The sequence below is a fragment of the Cervus elaphus genome, chromosome 21 (genome assembly GCF_910594005.1).
Source record: "Cervus elaphus chromosome 21, mCerEla1.1, whole genome shotgun sequence".
NCBI lineage: Eukaryota > Metazoa > Chordata > Mammalia > Artiodactyla > Cervidae > Cervus > Cervus elaphus.
In genome coordinates, this window is record NC_057835.1 from 11,028,632 (window position 1) to 11,055,734 (window position 27,103).

Consider the following 27,103-nt stretch of genomic DNA (forward strand, 5'->3'; position numbering starts at 1 on the left):
ACAGAGATTCTGAAGTACAGAGACTGCCCCCGACTCCCGCCTGCCGCCCCATGACACCGCGGCACTGACCGCAAGGGCCAGGCCGAGAGCCACGGCGGGCCCGGCGGACCACAGCGCATGCGCCCACGGCAGGCGCCCGCGGGCCGCCACATCCCTTCCTCTTTGGGTCTGCTGCCCTGCAGCGATGCAAGTATAATACAGTTGTTACTGGTTTGAGCAGACGGTTTCAGACAGGTCTGACCATTGTACCACATGTTTAAAATATAATCAGCAACTTTCAAACATGAGCCAGGTGGAAAGGGGATTTGACTAGTAAATAAAACATTTCAGTAGGGAAAACCTATCTGCGTCTTGACCTTTCTTTTTATTGGATGGGGTTACAGAGTTAGAGAGACAGAGAAAGAAAGGGAGGAAAGAGAGTCAATGTCTAGGAATGTTACGGAGAAGAAAACAAGAACAGAAACAAAGCAAAACCTACTATCTAATGCACTGAGTCTTTCTCCAGATGTTCTGATGGGGAAACCCTTATGAAAAAGAGAGGAATGAACACTGGCTGGGCACCTGCTCTGTCAGGAAGAAACGTTTCTGTTACCTCCCTGGCCCTCACACACACACACCTCCCCAACCGCTCAGCTGGCTGGGTGGTGGCACCCCCTCGCCTGGGAGGGCACTGCTGCAGGGAATGTACCTGCCCGCGTCCCCGTGGCTAACAGCGGGCCCAGAGCCCACCTGCCATGTGCTCTGCCAGACTCCCTATTCAAACAGTGAAATCAGAATCTCAAAGGGCAAGCTCTTCTCAGGCCCTAGGGCCTCTTCCCACCCATCCCAACACACAAACTCCAGACCAAAAACTTAGAGAAAAAAACAGTGAGGGAGGGGAAAAAAAAAGAAAAATGGCTCCAGGTCCATTTGGGACCATGGAGATATAAGGACAATGGGCATGTAAGTGGTAGAAAAATATCTTCCACAAACTGGTCTAGCAACCAAGAGTTCAGCTCCACCACCCTTTTCTCAAGTATTAACCCTTACAAAAGTAACCATTTCCTATATCCCAGGGCAGCACTGTGAAATGCTTTGTAATTCTGTGAGTTTTATCAGATGGAAATCCAAATACTATACACATCATGGCTAGTTATTTTTCTCTCTGTCCTATGGACAACTTTAGCCATGAGTCCATCATCCATGAACTTATCTATTAATGTAATACTCAATGACATTGTAACACCTTTGTTTTTAAGTTTGAAAAACCATAAGGAGATCAGACAAAAGCGCTTCTTCAAGAGTGTCTCCAAACTCTGAAAAAACACTAATTCTGGCAGTGGGCCTCTTCCAGCTTTGATCATTATGCTGAGTGTCAAAGAAAGCTCTCTGCCCGTCTGCAGCACCAAGGAGCAACATCTGAAAGATAACCACACGGCAGAATGGGAAATGGAGAACCAAAGAGCTGGCTTTCTAGTTTAGCACATTATGCTCCCGTTACCAACTACCCATAAAAGGTGCGAGGCTGGGAGCCTGCCAAGTACCACTTTCTACTTGGTATCTCCCTAAATAACCAAGCACTGACTGAGCACCTGTGTTACAGGTACAGTGGACACGCAACCCCGCCTTCAAGGAGCTCACTCTGTAAAGGGAGACGTAAGTAAGGAGATGAAAACCCAGAGTGATAAAGGCTGTGACTGAGTTATGCACAGTGCTGAGTCCTAGTGCCTAAGAGATCAGAAGAGAACAGAGGATGGCACCCAATCCAAAATCGAGAGTGGGCAGCAAACTGGTTTCTTTCCGGTGGTGACACTTGGGCTGAATCCCCAAACATAAATGGATGAAGCACACAAGAGGGAGAAGGGCATTTGTGTTACACAATGAAGAACAGAAGAGCAAAGGAAAGACCTCACGGCAAAGAACAACTGGCTGTCATGAACCAGACAAGAAACTGAGCACAACTGTAACCTCGGGATCAAAGAGGGGAGTGACAGAGACCGAGAGGCCAGCAGGGCGGAACACCACCCGGAGAAAGACCCCGAGGATACCAGTTACCCTGAGGACAGGACGTACAGCTTTTAACAAAACCATAGCTTGATTGCATTCGCAGTTTGAAACGATTTGCATTTTGCACTGCTTCTTTTAAAAATGCAAATCTTGAAAAACAGGAGAACACTGGTGGTAAGGAAACAAATTCAGGCTCTTGCAGTGATCCAGGTAAGGGCAGAAATGTACAGAATGTAAGGACACAGAACAGACAAGTCAGAATTAACAATTAATTCAAAAAGTTGGAAATGTTCATTAGTGAGGAATCCGCTAAGTAATGGATGACATACATAACACGGAGCCCTCCTGAGCCACGAAAAACAGTATTCCCAGTATTTTGTTGATCTAAGAAAATGAGGAGAACAGAATAGTAAGCTAAAAAATGAAATTATGACAATTTATATGGAGAAGTCAACTGTCTAAAATACTAACAATGACAACCTCCAAATGACTACTTTGTGGGGAGTGCAACTGATTTTATTTTTCATACTTCTTTTCCACAATAGGCATTCATTTATCAAGTATGTGAAGAGCATTTTCTGTGCATAAGGCACGAGTACAGGTGCTAGGTACGATGGTCTACAGAACAGACATGAGTCCTGGCCTCAAGAAAATCATAAACCAGTAAAGTACACACGATGCTTATCATCAGAATATTCAATTTTTAATTTAAATACAGAAGGGAAGGGAAAGGGGAACTCATTTGCTAGTTTCAACAGATTTTTAGTGGACTCCTTGTGATTTTCTATATATGAGATCATGTTAATTGTACTTATTCCTTCCCAATCTGGGTGCTTTTTATCTCACGTTCTTGCCCAACTGACCCAGCTAAAACCTCCAGAACAATGATGAATAGAAGGGGTGAAAGCTGACTTCTTTGCTTGTTCCTGATCTAGGGCAAAAAGTCTTTCACAATTAGGTATTATGCCACCTGTGGGTTTTTCATAGCGTGTACTTTATCAGACTTCGGGAACACTCCTAATTTGTTGAACATTTTTATCACTGAAAGGGTTTCAAAATCCATCAAATATTTTACTGTGTCTATTGAAGTGATTATGTGGTTTCTACCCTTTATTCTATTGGCATAGTATGGGAAATTAATTGATTCTCAGATGCTAAACCAACCTTGCATTTCTGGGTTGTGATTGTGTATGATCCTATAGGATCGTGGTGTATCCTTCTTACAGGTGGCCTGGATTTTGTTTGCTAGTATTTCACTGGGGATTTCTGCATCTATATTCATTAGAGATACTGGTCTATAGTTTTCTTGTGATGTGTTTTTGGAATCAGGATAATACTGGACTCAATGAACTGGGAAATATTCCTTCCTCTTCTAATTTTTGGAATAGTTTGTGAAGAATGAGTTGGCTTAAAACTCAACATTCAAAAAAATAAGGTCATGGCATCTAGTCCCATCACGTCATGGCAAATAGATGGGGAAACAGTGGAAACAGTGGCAGACTTTATTTTGGGGGGCTCCAAAATCACTGCAGATGGTGACTGCAGCCATGAAATTAAAAGACACTTGCTCCGTGGAAGAAAAGTTATGACCAATCTAGACAGCATATTAAAAGGCAGAGACATTACTTTGCCAACAAAGGTCCGTCTAGTCAAAGCTATGGTTTTTCCAGTTGTCATGTATGAATGTGAGAGTTGGACTATAAAGAAAGCTGAGCACCGAAGAATTGATGCCTTTGAACTGTGGTGTTGGAGAAGACTCTTGAGTGTCCCCTGGACTGCAAGGAGATCAAACCAGTCCATCTTAAAGGAAATCAGTCCTGAATATTCATTGGAAGGACTGATGCTGAAGCTGAAACTCCAATAGGAAGAACTGGCTCCTTAGAATAGACCCTGATTGAACTTTCCATGCCATCACCAACTTAATGGACATTGAGTTTGAGCAGGCTCTAGGCGTTGGTGATGGACAGGGAAGCAAGGCACGCTACACTCCATTGGGTCACAAAGAGTCAGACATGACTGAGCGACTGAACTGTGAAGAATGAGTACTAATTATTTCCTAAATGTTTGGTAGGAGTCACCAGTGAAGCCATCTATACCTGGGCTTTTCTTATTGAGAATAAAAGTTTGTTTTTAACCAATTCTCTCTCTTTACCAGTCCATTCAGATTTTCTATTTATTCAGTCAGTTATGGTAATTTGTGTCTTTCAGGTATCTGTTCATTTCCTCTAAGACACTTAATTTATGAGCAAGAAGTGTTCAAAGTATTCCCTTACAATCCTTTTCATTTTTGTAAAGTCCATAGTTACGTATGAGTATTCCCTTGAGACCCGAGTTCAATCCCTGGGGTTGGGAAGACCTCTTGGGGAAGGGAACAGCAACCCACTCCAATATTCTCTCCATAGAACTCCTTGGACAGAGGAGCCCGGTGGGCTGCAGTCCATGGGGTCACAAAGAGTTGGACATGACTGCGTGACTAACACAGACATAATCCTTTTCATATCTCTATAATCCATAGATTAATCTCATTCCTGATTTTTGTCATCAGTCTTCTTTTCTTTCAGCCAATGTAGCTAAAGTTTTGTCAATTTTGTTGATCTTTTCAAAGAACCAATTTTTGGTTTATTTTCTCTGTTGTTTTTCTATTCCCCTTTTCATTAACTTCCATTCTAATCTGTATTACTTCCTTCATTCTGCCACTTTTAGATTTAATTTGCTCTTCTTTCCCCAATGTCTTAAGATAGAAGCTTAGGTAACTGATTTGAGATTTATCTTCATTTTTAATATTAAGTATGCACAGCTAAATGTTTGCTTCTAAGTACTGCTTTAGCTGCATCCCATAATTTTGAAATGTCTGTATTCTTATTTTTACTCATCTCAAAATACTTCCTAATTTCCCTTATGGTTTCTTATGTAACTCACTGGTTATTTAGGAGTCTGTTAATTTCCAGATATTTTTGCATTCCTCACATTTCTGTCTGCTATTAATTTCCAATCTTATTTCACTGTGTTAGAGAACATACTCTAAGTTCAATCGCTCAGTCCTGTCTGACTCTTGGCAACCGCATGGACTGCAGCACGCCAGGCTTCCCTGTCCATCACCAACTCCCAGAGTTTGCTCAAACTCACGTCCATTGAGTTGGTGATGCAATCCAACCATCTCATCTTCTGTCATCCCCTTCTCCTCCTGCCTTCAATCTTTCCCAGCATCAGGATCTTTTCAAATGAGTCAGCTCTTCACATCAAGTGGTCAAAGTATTGGAGCTTCAGTTTTAGCATCACTCCTTCTAATGAATATTCAGGATTGATTTCCTTTACGATGGACTGGTTTGATCTCCTTGCAGTCCAAGGGATTCTCAAGAGTCTTCACCAACACTACAGTTCAAAAGCATCAATTCTTCGGCACTCAGCCTTCTTTACGGTCCAACTCTCACATCCACACCATAGCTTTGACTAGACGGACCTTTGTTGGCAAAGTAATGTCTCCGCTTTTTAGTATGCTGTTTAGGTTTGTCATAGCTTTTTTTCCAAGGAGCAAGTGTCTTTTAATTTCATGGCTGCAGTCACCATCTGCAGTGATTTTGAAGGCCAAGAAAATAAAGTCTGTCACATGTTCCACTGTTTCCCCATCTATGTGCCATGAAGTGATGGGACCAGATGCCATCATTTTAGTTTCTGAATGTTGTGTTTTAAGCCAGCTTCTTCACTCTCCTCTTTCACTTTCATCAAGAGGCTCTTTAGCTCTTCTTTGCTTCCTGTCATAAGGGTGGTGCCATCTGCATATCTGAGGTTATTGATATTTCTCCCAGCAATCTTGATTCCAACTCGTGCTTCATCCAGCCGGCATTTCCCATGATGTACTCTACATATAAGTTAAATAAGCAGGGTGACAATATACAGCCTTGACATACTCCTTTCCCAATTTGGAACCAGTCCGTTGTTCCATGTCTGGCTCTAACTGTTGCTTCTTGACCTGCATACAGATTACTCAGGAGGCAGGTACAGTGGTCTGATATTTCCATCTCTTGAAGAATTTTCCACAGTTTGTTGTGATCCACACAGTCAAAGGCTTTGGTGGAGTCAATAAAGCAGAAGTAGATGTTTTTCTGAAATTCTCTTGCCTTTTTCGATGACTCAACAGATGTTGGCAATTTGATCTCTGGTTTCTCTGCCTTTTCTAAATTAAGTCCAACTTGAAATCTGAAAGTTCTAGGTTCATGTACCATTGAAGCCTGGCTTGCAGAATTTTGAGCATTATTTTGCTAGCATGTGAGATGAGTGCAATTGTGCAGTAGTTTAAATATTCTTTGGCATTGCCTTTCTTTGGGATTGGAATGAAAACTGACCTTTTCCAGTCCTGTGGGTACTGCTGAGTTTTCTAAATTTGCTGGCATATTGAATGTTGAGTCCTCTACATGATTTACATTCTTTAAAATATGCTGAGGCTGGTTTTATGGACTAGCATATGGTCTGTCCTAGAGAATATTCCAGGTGCACTTGAGAAAAATCTGATATTCCTGCATGTTCTATAAATGCTTTCTAAGTCTAGTCAGCATACAGTGGTGGTGTTCACATCTTCTATTTCCTTACCAATTTTCTGCCTAGTTTTGCATCCATTATTTAAAAAACGTATTGAAGTCCCCAAATGTTCTTTTGTTAAGCAGTTCATAATTATTTAAGGAAATTATATTAGTTTCGTATTGCCACTGTAACAAATTGTCACCAGCTTAGTGACTTCTTGTTTAGAACGTATTACCTTACGGTATGAAAGTTAGAGTCTGAAATGGGCACATGCAGGCAGCATTTCTTCTGAAGACTCCAAGGGAGAATCCTTTTCCTTGTCCCTCCCACCTTCTAGAGGCTGCCAGCACTCCTACCGGGCTGCGGCCACACCACCCCAGGCTGTTTCCGTGGTCTTCTGACTCCCCCTCCAGACGCCTCTTGTAAGGACCAGTGCTGATCACACTGGGCCCACCCAGGCGGCCAGGGATATCTCCTCTACCTCAAGGTCTTTAACTCAATCATATCTACACAGTCTCTTTTGCCATGTAATGTAGCATTCACAAGTTCTGAAAATTAGGATATGGACATATTTGGGGGCCACTGCTCAATCTACCACAAACATTAGTGGAAACAAATTTCTGAATCAAGTCCTAGTTTATTTTTATTTCATGCCACTGAGCACCAGGGTCAGTATAAACCAAGCACTTTTCAGCCCTATTTTTGACATATAACCTTGTGTTCTTCCAGCATTCTTTATTTAATTATTATTTCATCAATTATTTTTAGTTGTTTTCTCTCTATATTTTCCTCATATTTTATGAAATAATTTCAAGTGATCATGTTGAGTATGTATGACTGAAGCAAAAACCTGCAAACAAGATACACCTTTTATGGCATCAAAAAAGAGCACAGATTTTGAGTCAAAACAGAGCTTGGCTTTACTCTTTCTCAGGCTCAGTTTCATTATATATAAAACAGGGATATTAAGAGAAGGCCATCGTCCTGACCCCGGCACTGAACCCCAGCCTCCTGCATCGCAAGCAGATTCTTTACTGTCTGAGCCACCAGGGAAGCTCCTTTATCTGTAGCAGGCTGCTGCAGAGATTAAACAGTGTATGAAGCAATATGGAAAATAGATGGGAGCAATGGTAACTGATGATTAATTTAACACAAAGAGTATGAGCTTGGGAATCAGACTGACAAAGTCCACAGCCTTCAGTTCAAGCTTGCCATGTAACACTGAGCCAATCACAGTACCATGGAAGCCTGTTTTCTCATGTATAAAGTGAAATTTATGCCATTCATCTCAGATTCATCTCAGAGGGCTGTACTGAGAATTGAGAAAAATATGCTCTGTAAATCTCCTGACACAGTATATGACACTTAGCAAGAACTCAACAAAATACCTCATTATTATTAATAATTACATGACACAAATAAGTTATTTTAACATCTCTAAAACCCCTGATGTATAATTTGAGATAATGCCCTAATACATGAAAATCCCTAAAACCATGTTGAAGCTATACTCAGTACTTGATAAACATCAGTTTCTGCTGCCTCTCCAGTCCCTCTAGTGGTTGACAAAATAGTGCCCCGTCCCTCAAAGATGCCCACATCCTGATTTCCAGAACCAGAGAATTTAAGTTGCAGGCAAAGGAGGATTAGTAGTTGCAGAGAAAACTAAGGTTCCTGATCAGCTGACCTTAAAATGGGGAGATTATCCTGAATTATCCAGGCAAGCCAAAAATAATCAGGATCTGAAAGACGGATGAGAAAGCAGGAGAAACCCACAGAAGAGGCAGTGCTGACACCCTGACTCCAGCCCCGTGAGACCCATTCCAAACATGTCACCTTCAGAACTATAAGACAATGAAGCAAACAAACGTGCGGCCACGTGTCCCAGCAGACATACAAAACCAATGCACTCTCTTGTCCAGCTTGTCAGTTTTAATGTAAAGTGAAGTGAAGCCGCCCAGTCGTGTCCGATTCTTTATGATCCCATGGACTGTAGCCTACCAGGCTCCTCGTCCATGGGATTTTCCAGGCAAGAGTACTAGAGTAACATATGAATCAGAAAACTGAAAAAGGAAAAAGCAGATTGTTTTTGTTTTCTCTATACAGATAGATGTACCTCATCTTAAAACGATGACTTTTAAGAAAATCACTTGCAACTGATCTATATTGAATAAGTGATCTTAACAGGGCTTGATTCCTGGCCCCTGCCATAAAAGAACTTAGAAGATACTGAAATATGAACTGACTTGTTAACATTCTTGCCCAACAATGTAAAATAATATAATTAAAATTAAGATACAATGTACAGCAAAGAAGAACTTAATGTTAAAAGAAACAGTCAAAGTGAGTGGAGTCTTTATTAAACTAAGCAAAGGACTTCCCTGGTGGTCCAGTGGTTAATACTCTGCACTCCCAATGCAGATGACCCAGGTTCAATCCCTGGTCAAGGAACTAGATCCCACATGCCCCAACTGAAAAATCCCATGTGCCACAACTGAAGTCTGGTGCAGCCAAATAAATAAACTAAAAACCTACGTAAGACAAGAACAAATCAGTCAATCCTAAAGGAAGTTAGTCCTGAAAACTCACTGGAAGGACTGATGTTGAAGCCGAAACTCCAATACTTTGGCCACCTGATGCGAGGAGCTCTACTCTTTGGAAAAGACTCTGATACTGAAAGACTCTGAAGACTGAGGGTAGGAGAAGGGGACAACAGAGGATGAGATGGTTGGATAGCATCACTGACTCAATGGACATGAGTCTGAGCAAACTCCAGGAGATGGTGAAGGAGAGAGAAGCCTGGCGTGCTGCAGTCCATGGGGTTGCAAAGAGTAGGACACAACTGAGTGACTGAACAAAACAAAAGCAAGACATAGTATGTATGCATTTCCCTTGGGGATTGGGCTAGCTTCAAGAACACTACATGGTCAAGTTTCAAGGGAAAATTTATGTTTTAAAACCTATACTGAATATTGTGATTTTGTTTAATCAGAAGAAATACTTTTTCTTTATGTATATGTGATAATGGTAGAGACCAATATCTTCTCTTCAAGTAAGAGAACCAATTCAAGGTACTTAGAAAAGTTTGCTACTGAAATTTTCAAACAGAAGGCAAAATTATACTGGGAAAGGGTTTGTTTGTTTGTTTGTTTGTTTAAGGTTAACTGAATAGGAACTGACAGCTTTAAAATGAAATGAAATCTGAAACATGAACTGACACTTTACTAATTCTTACTATAGTCTGCAGGCAAAGGAACTGAAAAGCAAAACGTCAGGTATGTCAGTGACTTGCCCAAATGTCTTGGGGACACCAAGGATCTGTGCTGTCCTCTCCAAAGCCTGTAACAGCATTACCAGTGGAAAGAACTGAGGCCCAAGTTGGTGCTCTGGGACCCCTGTCACCTCACCTGGGAGATAGCACAGGAAGACAGGGCCTCAGGGGGCTGGGAAATGAAGCTAAACACCATCCTCTGAAAAGGGGGCCTTCTCTGGGCTTTTCTCCTCCACTCTCCTTTCGGGGCCCACTTTACCATGTAGCTGCGGCAGTTAAGAAAGCCCCACAAGGCTACCCATCTTGGCTGAGGCTCCTGCCAACCATGCAGAAGCCCAGATAAGAACGGCATGAGCCAGAAAGAGGCAGAGAAGCTCGTCTGCTCCTGCCTAAGTCCTAAGTGAAAGGTGCTGAGGCCAACACAATTGCCTGCCAAAGGGTCATGTGCCAAAGTTCTGTGGCTGGAGTTCTTTCACTATGATCAGAGCCTGGAAGGCTGCTTGGAAGGCTGTCTACTAACCAGCCTAAGTCCCCAGGGAGCCCTGAGGCCTGGAGGACCTTGGTCAGCCAGCAGGACTCACACTCGGGGTGGAATCCGGAGCCACCACCACCTGCAAATATAGCAACGCAACAAGAGAGCAGCGATGTCTACCTGTATTTGCTGGTGAGAACCAGAAGCCGAAAAGCATAGTCTTTAAAGTCTCCTGGGAAGTGTAAACCAGCCCTGAGTCAATTCAGAAGACGTGTGGTCAGGAGCCAGCGTGGCAGACAGACAAGCCTCTGACGTACTGACCTCCCCCATGTTTCCTGAGGCTCCTCCACATTCTATCACTTAGGGTTCGCAAAGCCTACAGAGACCCTACTTGGCTTCAGACTCACCAGTAATGACAAATTTTAAGATTTCTATTTGAAATACATCACACGTAAAAAAGGCTTTTAAAATAAACATTTTAAAGTGTAATTTACACTGATGGAGTCACACGGCCTTTATGAAGCTAGTCACCTTAAGAACAGGAAAGAATGGCGGGTTTCTTCTCCTTTGCCCAAGGCTTCTGTTGACATAGCTGCATGGATTCTTTCCTCTGCCCTTTCCTCCTTCAACCCTGCACAGGTACCCTCTCCCTGGGGGATCTCATCTCCCAGAGGATCTCATCATCCTCTGTGGCTTCAACTGCAAGGCAACGCATTTTTATGAAAGCCGACATCTAGAAATACCACCTGTAGCTCTGAACTCACATAATTCAAAAGCTTTTCATCCTGCACTGCTCAGCAATAGTTTCTAAAATGCATAGCTGACCATGACAAGTCCTGCACTGATGCTTCAGCTGTGCTCCAGAACCTTAAAACGCATTCACACTCCTCAGCCACTGGGGGCCTTGCACGCTCTAGTGCCCGCCTACCCCTCCAGCCCCACTTCTTAATACACTGCTGCTTTTAGTTTACACTTCAGACTGACAGAGAAACTGCTTTCCCCTGTCATTCACTCAACAAACCCGGAGGGCCCGCCGGGGGGCAGGCACTGTTCTGGGCACTTGCGATTCTGCAGGGAATAAAGTCTTGGGGCTCAGAAGCCTCGGAGAAGGCAATGGCACCCCACTCCAGTACTCTTGCCTGGGGTCACTAAGAGTTGGACAGGACTGACTTCACTTTCACTTTTCACTTTCATGCACTGGAGAAGGAAATGGCAGCCCACTCCAGTGTTCTTGCCTGGAGAATCCCAGGGACGGGGGAGCCTGGTGGGCTGCCGTCTACGGGGTCGCACAGAGTCGGCCACGACTGAAGCGACTTAGCAGCAGCAGCTCAGAAGCCTGGAGTCTCAGTGTCTTGTCACCGAAACCTCACAGGAAGTCTGGGACGTGGGTAGTGTCACGACTGTCTCAACAAACTAAAGTGCTGGTGCCTAGGGAGGCGAAGGAATGTGCCCAGATCCAGAAATTCCTAAACAGCCCAGGGAGGCAGCCCACAGGTCTGAGTCCCAGACTCAAGGCTCGTGCACAAGTTGCCAGGTGCACACACTGGCACAGCCACCCAAGAAATGGAGCTTATCCCCTCAAAATCGGCAGCCAGAAACTCAAGGAAAAGAACAGCCTTTCTCCATTTTCCTTCACCAAGGCATCCTGAAATCACGGATCCACTGCCCTAATGCAGAGAGGAAAGTGAGCACAGCTGACCACTCATCCCACAGATACTTTCCGAGCGCCGACCGTCTCCTGCGCTCAGCACTGGAGGGGGAAGCCAAGCCAAGAAGGCAGATTTTCTGTCTGTAGGAAGCTGGGATGCCCATGGGAGAAACAGCTCCCAACAAAGCATTCTAATCCAGAGCAGGCATGGCCGAGAAGAGGCGGGGCTGTACTGGGGGCTGGGGGAACACGGAGGAGGAGCGGGAGGAGGAGGAGAGGGACCTCACAGGCAGCCAGGCCTTGCTTTACCAGCAGGAAGCGGCTGGAGCAGGAATGGCTGCCCGCGTGCCTCCCCCTCATCAGGCCTCACCCCGGCCCGCCCACTGCCCCTGTCCCTGGGAAGACCCCGTGCACGGTCTTCATTACAGTGCTCACCACCCTGCAATATAAATGTCTTTTAATTTGGCTGCTCCCCCACTGGGCTGAGAACCCTTTAAGCAGGGTGAAGGACTCCGGCCCTGAGCCCAGCCTGAGTGCGCCACCCTTCCTGAGGAAGAAGTGGACACCCTCCGGCCCAGCAGAGACAACCGGCCCAGCAGAGACCCTCCTCCCGAGAGTCCTCCCCAGCAGCTGGGACGGGTTTCCCGAGACCCTGAAAGTCCTCAGTTTGAGGAGCAGACGGTGGCCCACCTGCCAGACACTGGCTGCCAACACTCCCAACACTCCCTTCTGTCCCGCATCCTTTGTTGCAGGTAAGGTGGGGCCCAGGACCAACCACAAAGACCAGCAGGCAGGAACCCAGCGGTCTCTAGATCAGAGCTCAGAGCGGCTCAGGGCGGGGAGGGGGCTGGGCCACGGCCAGGAGACCGGAAGGAACAAGGAACACGCTCTGCGGCCAGCGGCCTCCGGGGCACAGGGCACTGCCCGCGGGACGTGAACCCGCAGGCTCAGGACTCAGATCCCCTGGGGCTCGCTTCAGACCTGAAGAGCCGTCAGCCCAGAGAGTTCATTATCAACAAGGGTACTGCTCCCATTTAGCATTTAAGGAGCAAAGCCCTGACAGAGGGAAAGGAAACAAAGACAGCACACAGCCCAAGGATCGGACTGAGCGACACGACCTTCCAGTTTCTGCCCCTGGCCTCCGACCTCACTGCAGACCACACCAGGGGGCAGGCAGCTCTGTCCCCAGCGGCTCTGACCTGCGATGCCAGCACACTCACTCAGGGAGGGGCCGGGAGGGCTGCCTCTGACTCAGTCATCACCGAGGCATAACTTCCTTGAGAGTACTTTTCACACTCAAAACCACAACAAAAAGTAAAATCCATTGAGCAAATCAAAGTCGTATGAGGGACCTCAGGGCCTGAGGACAGAGCCCAGGGGGAAGGAGACAGCCGTCTCCCCCTTTCTCACAGACCAGGGCTCTCCACAGAACCATGAAATGCTCTGAGACACAGAACTGTAAGTCCACTTTTTATGGATTTTAGAGAAAGCATCGTGCCTGCCAGTGCAGAAGACGTGGATTCCATCGCTGGGTCGGGAATATCCCCTGAAGAAAGAAATAGCAACCCACTCCAGTCTTCTTGTCTGAAAAATCCTATGGACAGAGGAGTCTGGCAGGCTACAGTCCCTGGGGTCGCAAAGAGTCAGACATGACTTAGTGATTAACATTCTCATTTTATACAGTGACGGTGAAGGACTATAACCAACTGAATGTATACAGATAACTGATGGAGGGCAGGCAAGAGGTAGGGAAGATGAAAGAAGGAAAGAAAAAAATAAAAATGTTCCCTTTCAGCAGAATGTCAACCAATACACACAGACGGAATGTCAGAGTGAGAAAATTACCATTTTACAACCATCACAGTAATAATTAATTCAGGTAAGAAACATTAACGGGTACTAAAATTTGTGAGGGAGAGTTTAATAAGGAGTATTTACACAGTCTCAAAGCATCACCCCACAAAAGTGCTAATTAATTACAAAAGGAAAATGGAAACTTTACAGGGGACAAAACCAGCACCACCTGCACCAAGTGAACAAAACTTAACATCATCAGTAATGATGAGATAAAGTAACAATGAGACTGTGTGCCTCCTGCTGTGACATACTGAGGACACACCATCATCTTGGTGGAACTCCTGCCAAGAGTGCACAGGTCAGTCGCTCAGTCCTCTCTGACTATTTGTGACCCCATGGACTGCAGCACGCCAGGCTTCCCTGTCCATCACCAACTCCCCTCCCAGAACTTGCTCAAACTCATGTCCATCAAATCGGTGATGCCATCCAACCATCTCCTCTTCTGTCATCCCCTTCTCCTCCTGCCTTCAATCTTTCCCAGCATCAGGGTCTTTTCTAAGGGGCCAGTTCTTCATATCAGGTAGTCAAAGTATTGGAGTTTCAGCTTTAGCATCAGTCCTTCCAATGAACATTCAGGACTGATTTCTTTTAGAGCTGACTGGTTTGATCTCCTTGCAGTCCAAGGGACTCTCAAGAGTCTTTTCCAACAACACAGTTCAAAAGCATCAGTCGTCTTTATGGTCCAATTGTCACATTCATACGCGACTACTGGAAAAACCATAGCTTTGACTAAATGGACCTTTGTCAGCAAAGTAATGTCTCTACTTTTTAATATGCTGTCGAGGTTGGTCATAGCTTTTCTTCCAAGGAGCAAGCATCTTTTAATTTCATGGCGGCAGTCACTATCTGCAGTGATTTTGGAGCCCAAGAAAATAAAGTCTCTCACTGTTCCATTGTTTTCCCATCTATGTGCCATGAGGTGATGGGATGGATGCCATGATGATCTTAGTTTTCTGAATGTTGAGCTTTAAGCCAACTTTTTCACTCTCCTCTTTCACGTTCATCAAGAGGCTCTTTAGTTCCTCTTCACTTTCTGCCATAAGGGTGGAGTCATCTGCATATCTGAGGTTATTGATATTTCTCCTGGCAATGTTGATTCCAGCTTGTGCTTCCTCCAGCCCAGCATTTCCCATGATGTAACTCTGCATGTAAGTTAAATAAGCAGGGTGACAATATACAGCCTTGACATACTCCTTTCCCAATTTGGAACCAGTCTGTTGTTCCATGTCTGGCTGTAACTGTTGCTTCTTGACCTGAACTGCATACAGATTTCTCAGGAGGCAGGTAAGGTGGTCTGGTATTCCCATCTCTTTCAGAATTTTCCACAGTTTGTTGTGATCCACACAGTCAAAGGCTTTGGCATAGTCAATAAAGCAGAAGTAGATGTTTTTCTGAAATCTCTTGCTTTTTCGATGACCCAATGGATGTTGGCAATTTGATTTCTGGTTCCTCTGACTTTTCTAAATCCAACTTGAACATCTGAAAGTTCTCAGTTCATGTACTGTTGAAGCCTGGCTTGGAGAATTTTGAGCATTACTTTGCTAGCATGTGAGATGAGTGCAATTGTGCGGTAGTTTGAACATTCTTTGGCATTACCTTTCTTTGGGATTGGAATGAAAACTGATCTTTTCCAGTCCTGTGGCCACTGCTGAGTTTTCCAAATTTGCTGGCATATTGAATGTAGCACTTTCACAGCATCATCTTTTAGGATTTGAAATAGCTCAATGGGAATTTCATCACCTCCACTGGCTTTAGCAGTATGAACAGAGTGCACAACATGAATCTAACTATAAAGAAACAGACAACCCACACTGAGAGGTACTCTACAAAAACCTGGCCTGTGTAGTATTCAAATATGCATGCCATGAAAGGCAAAAGACAGTGAGCTATTCCAAATTAAGAGACTAAAAGGCTTGACAGCTAAATGCAATGTGTGGTCTTGATCCGGATCCTATAAAAGACAAAACTGGAACAACTGACAAGAGTAGCACATGGACCGTAAGTTAAATAACAAAAATACCAAACTGATGACTAACTTCTGTCATCACTGTTATCTGGTAAGTACAGTTATGTCAGAGATAGCCCTTAGTCTCAGGAAATACAAAGGTACTTAGGTATTGGGGTAAAGGTAGATAACACACACACCTTACTCTCAAATGACTTATGAAAATACACAGACAGAATGGCAAAGCCAAATGTGGGAAAATGTAAACAACTGGTGACTCCAGATGAACAAGTGTACAGGGGTTTTTAGCACTATTCCTTTAACTCTCTGTAAGTTTAAAGTTGTTTTCAAACAAAAACTGTAATGCCAGGAAGGAAAATGGGAGGGGGCGACCAAAGAAGACAGATAAACAACCACAACACACAATGACAAATAGGAATGTGAAGATGTTATGGAAACATGAGAAATGGGAATTAATAACCTGGAGGAGTCAAAAAATTTGCCTATCCCTGCCCAAGTCCTTTCCTCCATCTGCAACAATTTCTGCATCCAGCTAATCCTCTCTGAAAAAGCCTCTGCCAGAAAGCCTAGCTTGGTCCTGAAATGAGAGAGGTCATTCTGATCCCCTAAAGCCCCTATGTCTTCTTCTTCCAAACAGCACTTAACACACTGTTAAAATTGTTCCCCCTACACGTTAATCTCCCCCACTGGATTAGATTCTTTGATTAAAAAATGATAGTGGTGGTGATGAACAGGAGGATGGTGAGGAGGAGGAGGATGGTGAGGAGGAGGACGGTGAGGAGATGATAGAAGGAGGATGATGAGGAGGAGAGTGATAAGGAGGAGGAGGATAGTGAGGAGGATGGTGAGGATGATGATGGTGAGGGGGAGGATGGTGAGGAGGATGGTGAAGAGGATGAGGGTGGTGAGGAGGATGGTGAGGAGGAGGAGGATGGTGAGGAGGAGGAGGATGGTGAGGAGGGTGGTGAGGAGGATGGTGAAGAGGAGGAGGGTGGTGAGGCGGTAGAGGGTGGTGAGGAGGAGGAGGATGGCAACAGCAAGCATGTATTCTGCACTTATTAGATGCCAGACATGACACAGCTCTTCACACACACCTCACTGAAACCCCACAAAAACTTCAGAAGCTTTATTAACTTTTCATCCCCATTTCTTCATCATGGAAACTGAGGCTGAGAGGGGTTCATTGATCCACAGTCACAACATGGAGAAGTGGCAGAGCTAAGGTGTGAACTCAGGTCTGTCTGATTTAAAATTGTGTCCATAACCATGTGTCCTTATCCACTCATATGAATCTTGTTTCAGTATCATCTTTAGTTAGCTACAGCTTGCATAATGAAGCAAACGAAAAGTGAGAGATTTTTCTAAGCTTCTGTTTGTGTTTGCTGGGTCGCACAAGGTGGCAGGAGACAGCCAGCCCTAAAAAATGACTGGCAGATAACCCACTACACAAGTTGGTGACCATGATCTGATGCATGAAATTCAGATAGAAAAACAAATGCAAAATGAAGATAAACATAAATGCATAATTGTCTCATATTGGATATAAAAATACACCTATATGTTAAAAAAATTTAATAAAAGTTTAAAAATACAAAATCATTGTCATTTCGCCCTAATAACCTACAAGGCAGGCATTACTGTCAAAGTGCAGACAAGGGAACTAGGCTCAAAGAAGTAACTGGCCCAGAGCAAACAGTTCAATTCAGAAGGGCAGATACTCAACAAATATTAAATAAATGAACAGAGTTAAAGAAACTTCAGTATAAATTTTTCAGTTCCTATGGACTCGATCTAATATTTCAGCTAAAATTACTGAAAGCAGAATCAGGGCTTTGTTCAAAGTTCCCCATGGCTCTGTACCTGGTGCTGACCTGGCCCCTGGGCCCAGGTGAGTTAGGAGACAAGAGGAGCAAAAGGAAGCAGCAGTTTCCACACCAGCTGACAAAGCTTTGGCTACCACTGTTTGCTTCCTCACACAACGGATTTGACCTATACATGCCAATGCAAATCCCTGTCAGCACTATAGTTCTCCCCAACAAAATCAACAGAGCACAATGTCCAACAGCCGTAAGTCAGATTACCCCAAAACTTTCCTCCAAAAAATGTTTTAATTCAATGTTTTTGAAATATTTTTTCCTTAGGGCATAATAAACTCTATAATGTAAGTTAGGTGCATGAGCCTGAACAAGTTATATAGCTCCCTAGCCTCCATTTCTTTACCTGTAGAATGACAACAACAAAACAACTTCCCAAGGCAGCCACCAGGACTAAAGGAGGTAATGTATGAAAAAGAACCTTGCAGGAATGCCAGGCACACCTTAGGCACAAAACGAAAACTGATCTTGGTTTTCTGAAAATGCTGGCTAGAGAGGATGCCTCTTAAAACATCAGCAATGTGGAAGATTAATATCAGCACAGGCATATCAAAGCAACGCAAGCTTGATGATGGATCAAGACTAACACTGGCTCAGATGAAGCCCCCTGTGCGGATGCAGAGGGTGAGTGGGCTATACGGAGCGCCATCTAGTGGAAGAAGAGCAGGGCACGGGGTGCCAAGTAACGGACGGAGCCGGAGAACAAGGGAAAATGACAGGATGGAAACCGTCCCCTTCTCCCCTCCATTACAATTTCTCCATGGGCACGTGAACCAACAGTGACCCCAAGTGTAAGATTCACATCAAAAAGAGAGATCAAAAAGGGTGCTCTCACACACTCACAACTCTTTATCACACCAAGGAAGAACATCAATAATATGCCAAGAACACCTTTTAAAGTTCTTAAAATAGCAGCAGGGGCTGATTGGTGAAAAATTATGGAAATGTAAAAAATTATGGAAAGTTACAGCTTACCAATTCAGAGCAAGATACCCTGTGCCTGTGGAGAGTGGCTGCTGAGTGTCCAGACATGTTTTAAGATGTGCAGTCATAAATCTGTTTATGGAAGCCTCATTTGTTAATGGAAGCCTCAGGTGCTGCATCTTGACTAGCATAATAAAAACCAGTCAGAGCTGCTGCTAATTTTGTACATGATATTAATGAAAGAGGCTTCCTAAAGAATGAGTTTCCCCTTCAGTATCTCCAGGATTGGAAAACGAAAATCATTTTAATAACATAAAATTACCCTGAGGAAGGAGACTGGATGATTTATGCATTGAGTTATTATTATATACTTTACGTCTGGAAAGTGATGCCTGTATGCACACATCTGTCTCGGGCAATTCTGTGGGACGAGCAGGTAATGTCTGTTCAGAACACGGTACTTACGCCCCGTCTAAAATGGCCACCCCACAGAGGAGGTATAAGGTCTCCAATGTTACAGACGAGAAGCTGCAGCTCTGGGAAGCTAAGGAACTGGTACAGGGTTACAGACTAGACAGTCCTCCCCTGCCAGAATCACGTGACTCCCGCGGCGGCCCTTCCTGTGAAGCAGCGCCGTTTCCCACGTCAAGGCATCCACCAGACCTTCCAGGCCGCCTGTGGCCACGCAGCTCCTGCCCCGCACGGTCGCAGCGCTACCTGCCGGTGGACGGTCAGCGCTGCTCACAGCGCCAGGCCGGTACCAGGCAGCCCACTTGAGGAGCTGCGTGGCCGAAGCTCTCCCAGGAAAGGCAGCATGAAAGCCCAGCCCCGGGAAGGCTCCCGCCTCTGCTGGCGCGCACAGGTAAGCTGTGGAGCACCGCACTCTGGAGGGGCAGATGAAGGTCTGATTCCTGGCTTACCACTTAACAGCTGTCTGACATTAAGCAAGTGATTTAACCTCCCTGCCCTCAGCTTCCTCATCTGCAATATAAGGTAAAAGGATTTACTCTTTCAAGACTGTTAAGAAAATTAAATGAAATCATGTACATAAAGCATCTAACCCAAAAAGGTTCTTGATAAACAGTAACTAGTATCATTAACAATTGCAATCAAGTATATTCAAACATACCCCAGTTCCTTCACAGAGCCAAAACCATTATCTGTGGGACTATGTTCATGTATGTTCTTGGTATTTTTTTTCTTTTATGAGTCTATTTTTAAAAGATGGGGAATTTTTAAAACATACCATAAACTGCCTCTAAATCCCTGATATCACACCAACTGTTTCTGCGATACAGTATTTAAACATGAAGAGCTCTGTCTCTAAGAGACAGAGAGAGCTTCATCAAGAATTGACTTATTTCAATACAGAAAGTTTTCCTACTTTATCTGTGATTACTGGAATATACATTAAAACTCCTTACCTTGAATGCTTACTAAAGATAGAAAAGTACTGCTGGAGAACATAGGGAAAAAAGGAACTTGTCTTTTTGGTAAAGCACATTTTGGGAAACCTTAAAAGTTCATCATCACCAAGGGAACTTCGTAACTAGCTTCCACTGTAATGAAACCCTTATTTAAAAACAAACAACAATGCTGGGTTCTGTCTTTGAGTCTCTTTTCCTAAAGTATCCTATCAAAACACAGGATGGCTTGATTTAGAAGCTCAGCCTGAGGACTGTGCATGCTTTAGAGCCTCAGATGCCTCATCTGAAAAGACAAAGGACACAGGCAGGGGATGAAATCAGCTACCTTGGGAGATCTTGTGGGGACTGGGGACAATGCACAGGAAGCACCACGCACCCGGCCCTCCATTCGGCAGCTTTTATTATGATCATATCCCAAAGCCACGGAACACTCGACTTCTGTTTTTTGGTAAAACACATAAGCCATTCTATGTCCACTCAGGGGGAACGTATGACGACAAGCAAAGGGTCCCGTGACATCCACACTGCTGCTGGCATTCCATCCGCAACCACCACTGCTCCTGGGCTTTGGGGGTCTCTGTGGTGTCTGAGAGTGAAGATTAACCCCTTCAGGTGAGGCTTATTCAGCAAGTGACGAGGGTCACCCACCTTCTGGTTTAAATCTGTCATGAGAAATCTCATTAGTTTAGGCAAGGAGAGCTAACAATGTTAGAGTGCACTGCCTAATAAGTTTCTCAAGAAAGAATAAAAGTAAATAACCATCAGATTCCAAGCAGATCTGATAGCATCTCCTCATCTTCTGAGAAGGACCCCTACAGCCCACCCCATGGAGTGAGCCCCGGGATGCTCTCCTGCTCGTTCAACACAGCGACTCCCTTAGAACCCCCTTCCGTGTCTGCCCGCACACCTGGTGGGGACTTCCTCCTACCCCTACTCAAGGTCTCTAAAGTGGGAAAAAGCAAAGCCCTTAAGGACAGCCAAACTCCAAATACATTCTCACTCTTCTACCTTTCTGAGAATTAAAACAACACTGAAACGAAGACTGGAGTTTACAAGGGCTACGGACCAAGAACTATATGAGATTCTGAAGACACAAAGATAGGTAAGACCAAGCCTTACCTCCCGAACAGCTCACACTCTCCAGGGAAGACAGAGATCCAAATACCACATTGTGATGACTATCACCCCATCAGTGAGTTAGGCACCGCCTGCTTCAGGACCAGAAAACAGGCACGGTAGCCCATGGAGGGAAGGAGGTGGTCAGACAAGATATCTCCAGCAGAAACTTGGAGGATAAAGTATCAACATAACAATGGATGCTATGTAACCCATCTTTCAATTCCAGCACAAGCTAGAGTGAAAAGAACAAACTGCATATAAAAGGCCTGAGTTTTAATCCCCCTCTGTCATTAACTACCTGTATCATCGCGGTTTGACCCTTCACACGTCCAAAGGTCCGCGTGATGTGGAAAACAACAAAGCTCATGCATCCCCTCGGGCATTCCGTCAGTGCGTCACTCTGGGGAAGTCACTGTTGGGATCTCCATTTCTACAAGTGATGCATTGGGTTCAAGTCTCTACATTTCGGGCTGTTCCCAGTATTGAGATTACAGACATGGCTGGGTGTGGAGAAGTACCTTGTAAACTTTTCTAGAACGAGAGCTAAATCTAAACCACCTTGTCACAAAATAGTTCAAAAGGATAGTTGAAGGCTAATAAGACATTCCTCTGGAAAGGAGAGGGCATCTAAACACTTAAAGCCCACTCTCAATCTGATGCAGAAGAGAGCAAATATTCCTCAGGAGTAAAGGCTGAAATTTTTCCCTCTCTCAGTCCAGGATCAGCAAAAACGCCCTGCGAGGCAGGTTCTCAATAAACCTGCTACTGGTGTCTGGATACCAAAACACCATAACTGACAATCACTGTAACCTTCTGAGTCATAACACTATAGAAAATGATTTATCTAAAAAATGTGAGTCAAAGAATAAATATGTGAGTCATTACATCCACTTTCTTACAAAAAACAAAACCTGATAAGCCTAAGAAAACCTATTAAAAACTAAATAACCACACTCGTCCCTGGATGAAGTGGGGAAGTGCACGCTATGGCGTGAAGGCACCACAGCTAAATGGAATTCTACAACCTTCACTCTCATTCTTCTACTTTACACGCTTGACAACACACAGGCAATGAAAACATTTTCCAGAAAGGGTCCCCCAAAGTGAAACTCTTAAGCCATCGAGCTTTGTTGTACAAAAAGAAGCACATAAGGCAAAATAATGATCCTTCCTTCATATATGTTTACCCCACATATATATCCTAATGCTAAGAATCTCATTATTAAGAGAAACTGATATAATATGAAAAACACTTATTTTGAAACACCAACAAAGAAATTTATCTGACACTAACGCATGCGTGCATGCTAAGTCGCTTCAGTTGTGTCCGACTCTGTGTGACCCTATGGATGGTAGCCCACCAGGCTTCTCTGCCCATGGGATTCTCTAGGCAAGAATACTGGAGTGGGTTGCCATTTCCTTCTCCACTGGACACTAACAGACCATCATAACCTGGAATCCTCTGCTCCACTTCCTCTTGTAATCAACCACTAAATATAACTTGGCACTAAATATAACCAGCCACCAATCCATATATTATATCAGATAATTAAAAATACAGGGTTATGTAATCTTATTTAATGGTTACTTGGCTTGGACTGAAAACCATCCAACGCAAGACCAGAGAACTGGATTAAATTATAATGCGTAAGACATTTCTGAAGATGTTTTTAGTAAGAGTCAGCACATCCCCTAGTAGCAAATATAATATAAAACATGGAATGCTACTTTCATCTCCAATTAACCTCCTTGGCAAGAAACCACAATGTCAACTCACTCTACAGGCAATGGAGGTGGGGATTTTAAAAAGTTTATTTTATTTGATTCAGTTTTAACATCAAGTAAAAATCACACATTATTTTTGGCAGAGAAACAAGAACATTCAATATTTGAGGGGGTGGGAAGAAGGAAAATTTATCCTGAGAAAATTGCAATAAAAGCCAAGAACTAATGCCCACTAGGAAGAATAAGCCTGGAAAAAATGTAAAAGCCGACCTACGTTAGCACAGAAGCATATATCTTGTGATTCCAGCTCAAGTTCTTACTTGAATATAATTAGGGAAAAAAGGTAATTCAGCTATCAGTGTTTACAAATGCCGAATTTTTTAAAAATGACCACACCTCATTTATCAACTGTTTCACTATCACAGTGTGTTGATTACTAAAATCATATATTGATCCCCAAAGGGCTTTAATTCAAAAATGCCTCTTGACCTGAGCACTAGAATCCTGTAGGATAAATCTACCATGAAAGCTTGTTTCTTCAAAGAAGACTACCAGACAAGTACAGAAACAAGCGTTTTTAGAAAATCAACAGGAAGTCACCAGGAAACAAGCGTATTAGTTCTACTGACTTCGGCAGGGTTTAAATTCCCATCTGTGAAGTGTTTCAGTGCCATCTTTTGGAGGAAGTCTGAGTGTGGAGAACAATGGCCTTACGAGACCAAAGATCTGAGTTCAGATTCACCTATCTCAGTCACCTACCAGCTGCCTCCCCTGAAAAATAGAGACATCAACATCTGCCTCACTAGGGCTTGAGTGTGAAAACACAAGGAGACAGCTGTGCCTCAAAAAGCCTGGGAAACTTTAGAATACTATGCAGACAAAGGTACTGACAGCATTTGGTGATGTTAACCATCAAGTCTACTTATCACAGGTCACTCCATAATAAAATAAAGGTGTGACCCATTACAAGTTAGTGCCTGAATACCCATCCTAGTATCAAGATTCATCTGAAAAACAGATGCCTCCCTTTAGAGGGAAATAGTCCAAAATACAGATTAAAAAAAGAAAATAAAAATGCTCTTGGTAGCCAATCACAAGGCGATTATCAGATTTAAAATCAAAGCTTCATAATAATCAATTCAGATTTAAGACACCGTGTTTCAGAAACGCGACTTGTAATTCTGGAGTTACGTAACAGAGCATAATTAATATTTTAAATGATAGAGCTTTGCATTCCAGATACCAGCCTGTGATTTAAGGGGGAAACATTTCAGTCTGAAGAAATCTAAATAAACAGTAATAAGAACATCTGAATAAGTTCCTTCCCTAACTGTTCAATGTGAGAAATGTACCTCTTGCAAGAATTACATTTTTGATAAAAAAGTAAAGTAATCAGGTTTAACACTGTTTAAAAAAAAAAAAAAAAAACACTAAATGGCAACATTGCCCAAGATCTGTTTCAAATAATTGGAAGCAATTATCACAGGTAAAAACACAGAAACCAAAAGAATTCCAAATGTATTAGCAGAATGAATGCCACAGCAACCTGGCATAGAAAATTAATTCTGATTTTCAAAATAAGATAACTTACTACACTTTTGTTAAACTGCTTCTTTGAGTACAACCTAACTTTGACTCAGCTTCTCTATTCAGAAAAATACACTTCATTCCACAATCCAGAATATTTCTAATGCCAGTGATCTCACACAACGTACAAAGAAATTTCTTTCATAGAGATGACAGCCCAGCAGGCAACAAAAGATATATGTAAATCACAAAAGAGCAAGGAGTACAAACCCAACTGTAGAACTGTTCACAAGAGCATGGCAATAAAAGTTAAAATTCGCTTTCTGTAACGCATAGCCATTACTTTTTCACAAGCCAGTTTTATTAAAGAAATAAAAATAAGCCTACAATTAAAAGAAAATGGGAAAGCTCAGTGAACCCATCTCTGTCCAACAAATCAAATATCAAGCTTAAATTCTTGGAGACAGTCAGTCCCTCCACCAAGACCCTCACTCGACCACACACACACCCTACTAGGAATAACGGGTTGCAATAGGCAAATACCGGAGGTCGCTGTTGTAAAATATAGACACCTATATACAAATAGAATATGTCTGCCTCATCTTTCACTTTCAACAGTAAAAAAGCCAGGGCCAGCATGAAGATCAGCAGACCCGGCTGAGTCGGGAACCACAGACCTTCAAGCACAGTGATTCGTGCAAAAGGTAACAGATCTGACCGGATAACGTCTGTGCCGTCACCCAGAGAAAAAGCATACCAGCGGACTCCCAAACCCATCTTTATCTGAAACACGCATTCCAGATCCGGGGGAGGCGGGGGTGGGGGTGGGGGTGGGAGATGAAGGACACCGCTCTGGGGAAGGCGGGCTTCATTTACCGTCCATCCCGGCGGATTACTCGGGAAGCTGGAGAAGGAACAAGCCAGGGAACGGAGTCCTGGGCGGGCACGCCTCCGTATGCCCCTGCACCCCGCGTCCGGTACTTCCCGGGGCTGCTCACGCCCAGAGCTGGCCAGAGGCGTGCTAAAATGGCACAAGCAGCGAAGACTCCTTGGCCAGTATTCTCAACCCCGAGCCGGCCCCCAGTGAGGGTGACCCACCTAGAGCCTCCCAGAGAGAGGACAGGCAAGTCAAGAAGGGGACTTTCCTGCGTGGGTCTCTTCCCGCCCCCCGATGACTCTCCAAGGGCCGGCCTGCAAGGCTAGGTGTGAGCTGCCCACCCCCGGGGAGGGCGGCGAGAGCCCGGACCCGCGAGAGAGAGAAAAAAAGAGAGAGAGAGAGAGGAGAGAGGGAACCGGGACGGCGGGCCCTGCTCCTCCAAAGTGCCGGGGGTTCTGACCCCAAACCGCCTCCGAGGTCCTCAAACTTCACCAACAATCCAAGCACCTGTTCCCTTCACCTCTTCTGCTTCCGATCCCCTCGAATCCTTCCATTTTCCTCCAGTTTTTTCTCCAGCTCCCTAGACTAACCAAACGCAACTAGTTCCCTAATGCCCCCCATCGCCCCATTCTCCCCTCCAATGAGCTCATTTAACCCCCGCCCCAACGAAGCCTCCAGATGTTCGCGGTCGCCCACCCGCAAGTTTCCCTGGGGTACCCTCGGGTCCCCAACAGATTCCCTTCAAGTCTCATCCAAACGCCCAGCCTGCCTTCCTCCCCGCGTCTCCCCACAAGGCGCACACAACACCCCGGCTTCCCCCAGGTGTCCCACATCCCCACCCGAATCAGCGCCCCCAGATTGCGACCTGGGTCCCCTCCGGTCGCCCCGAGGTCGTCGGCCAGCCCGCCCCCACGGCTCCGCAGCCCCCAACACCGGCGCCTCGCCCCTGGGCCCGTTGCCCCCTAAGCTCCAGCCCCCCACCCCTCCCCCCAGCCCGCCACTCCCGGGTCCCCAACGGCAGTGGGCGACCGTTAACGGTCGGTCGGTCGGTCGGCCGGCCGGCCAGCCGGCGCGCGCCCTCACCTTGGTTCACCAGCCGCAGGGCGTGCGTGAAGGAGGGGTCCAGGGAGTCCTTCTCCGCCATCAGCTCCGGCAGGTACTTCTCCTCCATGCTCGCCGGCCGCCCGGGCCCGGGACGCGGACTCCAGGCGGGCGGGCGGCGGCCCCGCAACCCCCGACCCCGCCCGCGCCCCAGCGGCGCGGAACCCGGGCCGGACGCCGCGGCGGGGCGGCGCGGGGAGCGGCGGAGCCAAGCCGGGCGGTCGGCCCGGGGGCGGCGGCGGCGGCGGAGGCGGTGGCGGCGGCGGCGGCGCGGGGCGGGAACCGGCCGCGCAGCCCCGGTCCCCGGGGGTTGGCCGCCGACGGCCCCGCGCTGGCGGCCGCCGCCTCCCAGACGCGGGCCCCGCGCTCCCGCCACGGGCCGGAGTGATCAGGCGGCCCTCCGGCCGAGCCGGCGGCGCGCTCCGCGAGCTGGACACAGTCCCCGGCGAGCCCCGCCAGCCGGCGCCGGCGCGGAGCTCAGCAGCCACCCGCACGCCGCGCGCCGCCCCGCGCTCTCTGAGCCGCCGAGCCGAGCGCCCGGCCCCGCCCGCCGCGCCCCGCCCCGCCCGCCGCGCCTGCGCGGTGCGCCCCGCGCCCTGCCGCCAGCCGCCCGCTGCGGCGCGCCGCCTGGTGGGGCCGCTCCCGGCTGCGCGCCCGGGCCCGAGAAGGGCGTCCCGGGGGCCTCCCTCCGGCGACGCGCCGGCCCGCAGCTTCCCGGGAGGCGTGCGCGGAGCTCCGCGCGGCTCGGCCACGGCGGGCAGAGACGCAGACCCAGGGAAACTGGGTCCAGAGAGGTCAAGCGGCTCGCCCA

General features: G+C 45.8%; 1 protein-coding gene and 1 non-coding gene across 3 annotated transcripts in view; one reads left to right on the forward strand and one right to left on the reverse strand.

The window, feature by feature from the left end:
- The window catches only part of KHDRBS3 (KH RNA binding domain containing, signal transduction associated 3), a 156,567-nt gene extending 129,726 nt beyond the window's left edge, over window positions 1-26,841 (reverse strand). The window contains exon 1 of one of the 2 annotated variants that reach the window (XR_006336416.1): window positions 26,275-26,841. Coding sequence is in view for 1 of the 2 variants with exons in the window: in XM_043880231.1 (XP_043736166.1) it covers window positions 26,275-26,362 (88 nt within the window). In the remaining variant the exon portion in view is untranslated. The remainder of the gene's footprint in view (window positions 1-26,274) is intronic. The other variant, XM_043880231.1, reaches the window with a different exon arrangement.
- TRNAG-CCC lies at window positions 8,883-8,955 on the forward strand. Its single transcript has one exon. It is a non-coding gene; the product is annotated as a tRNA-Gly (tRNA).
- Window positions 26,842-27,103: the final 262 nt, after the last annotated feature.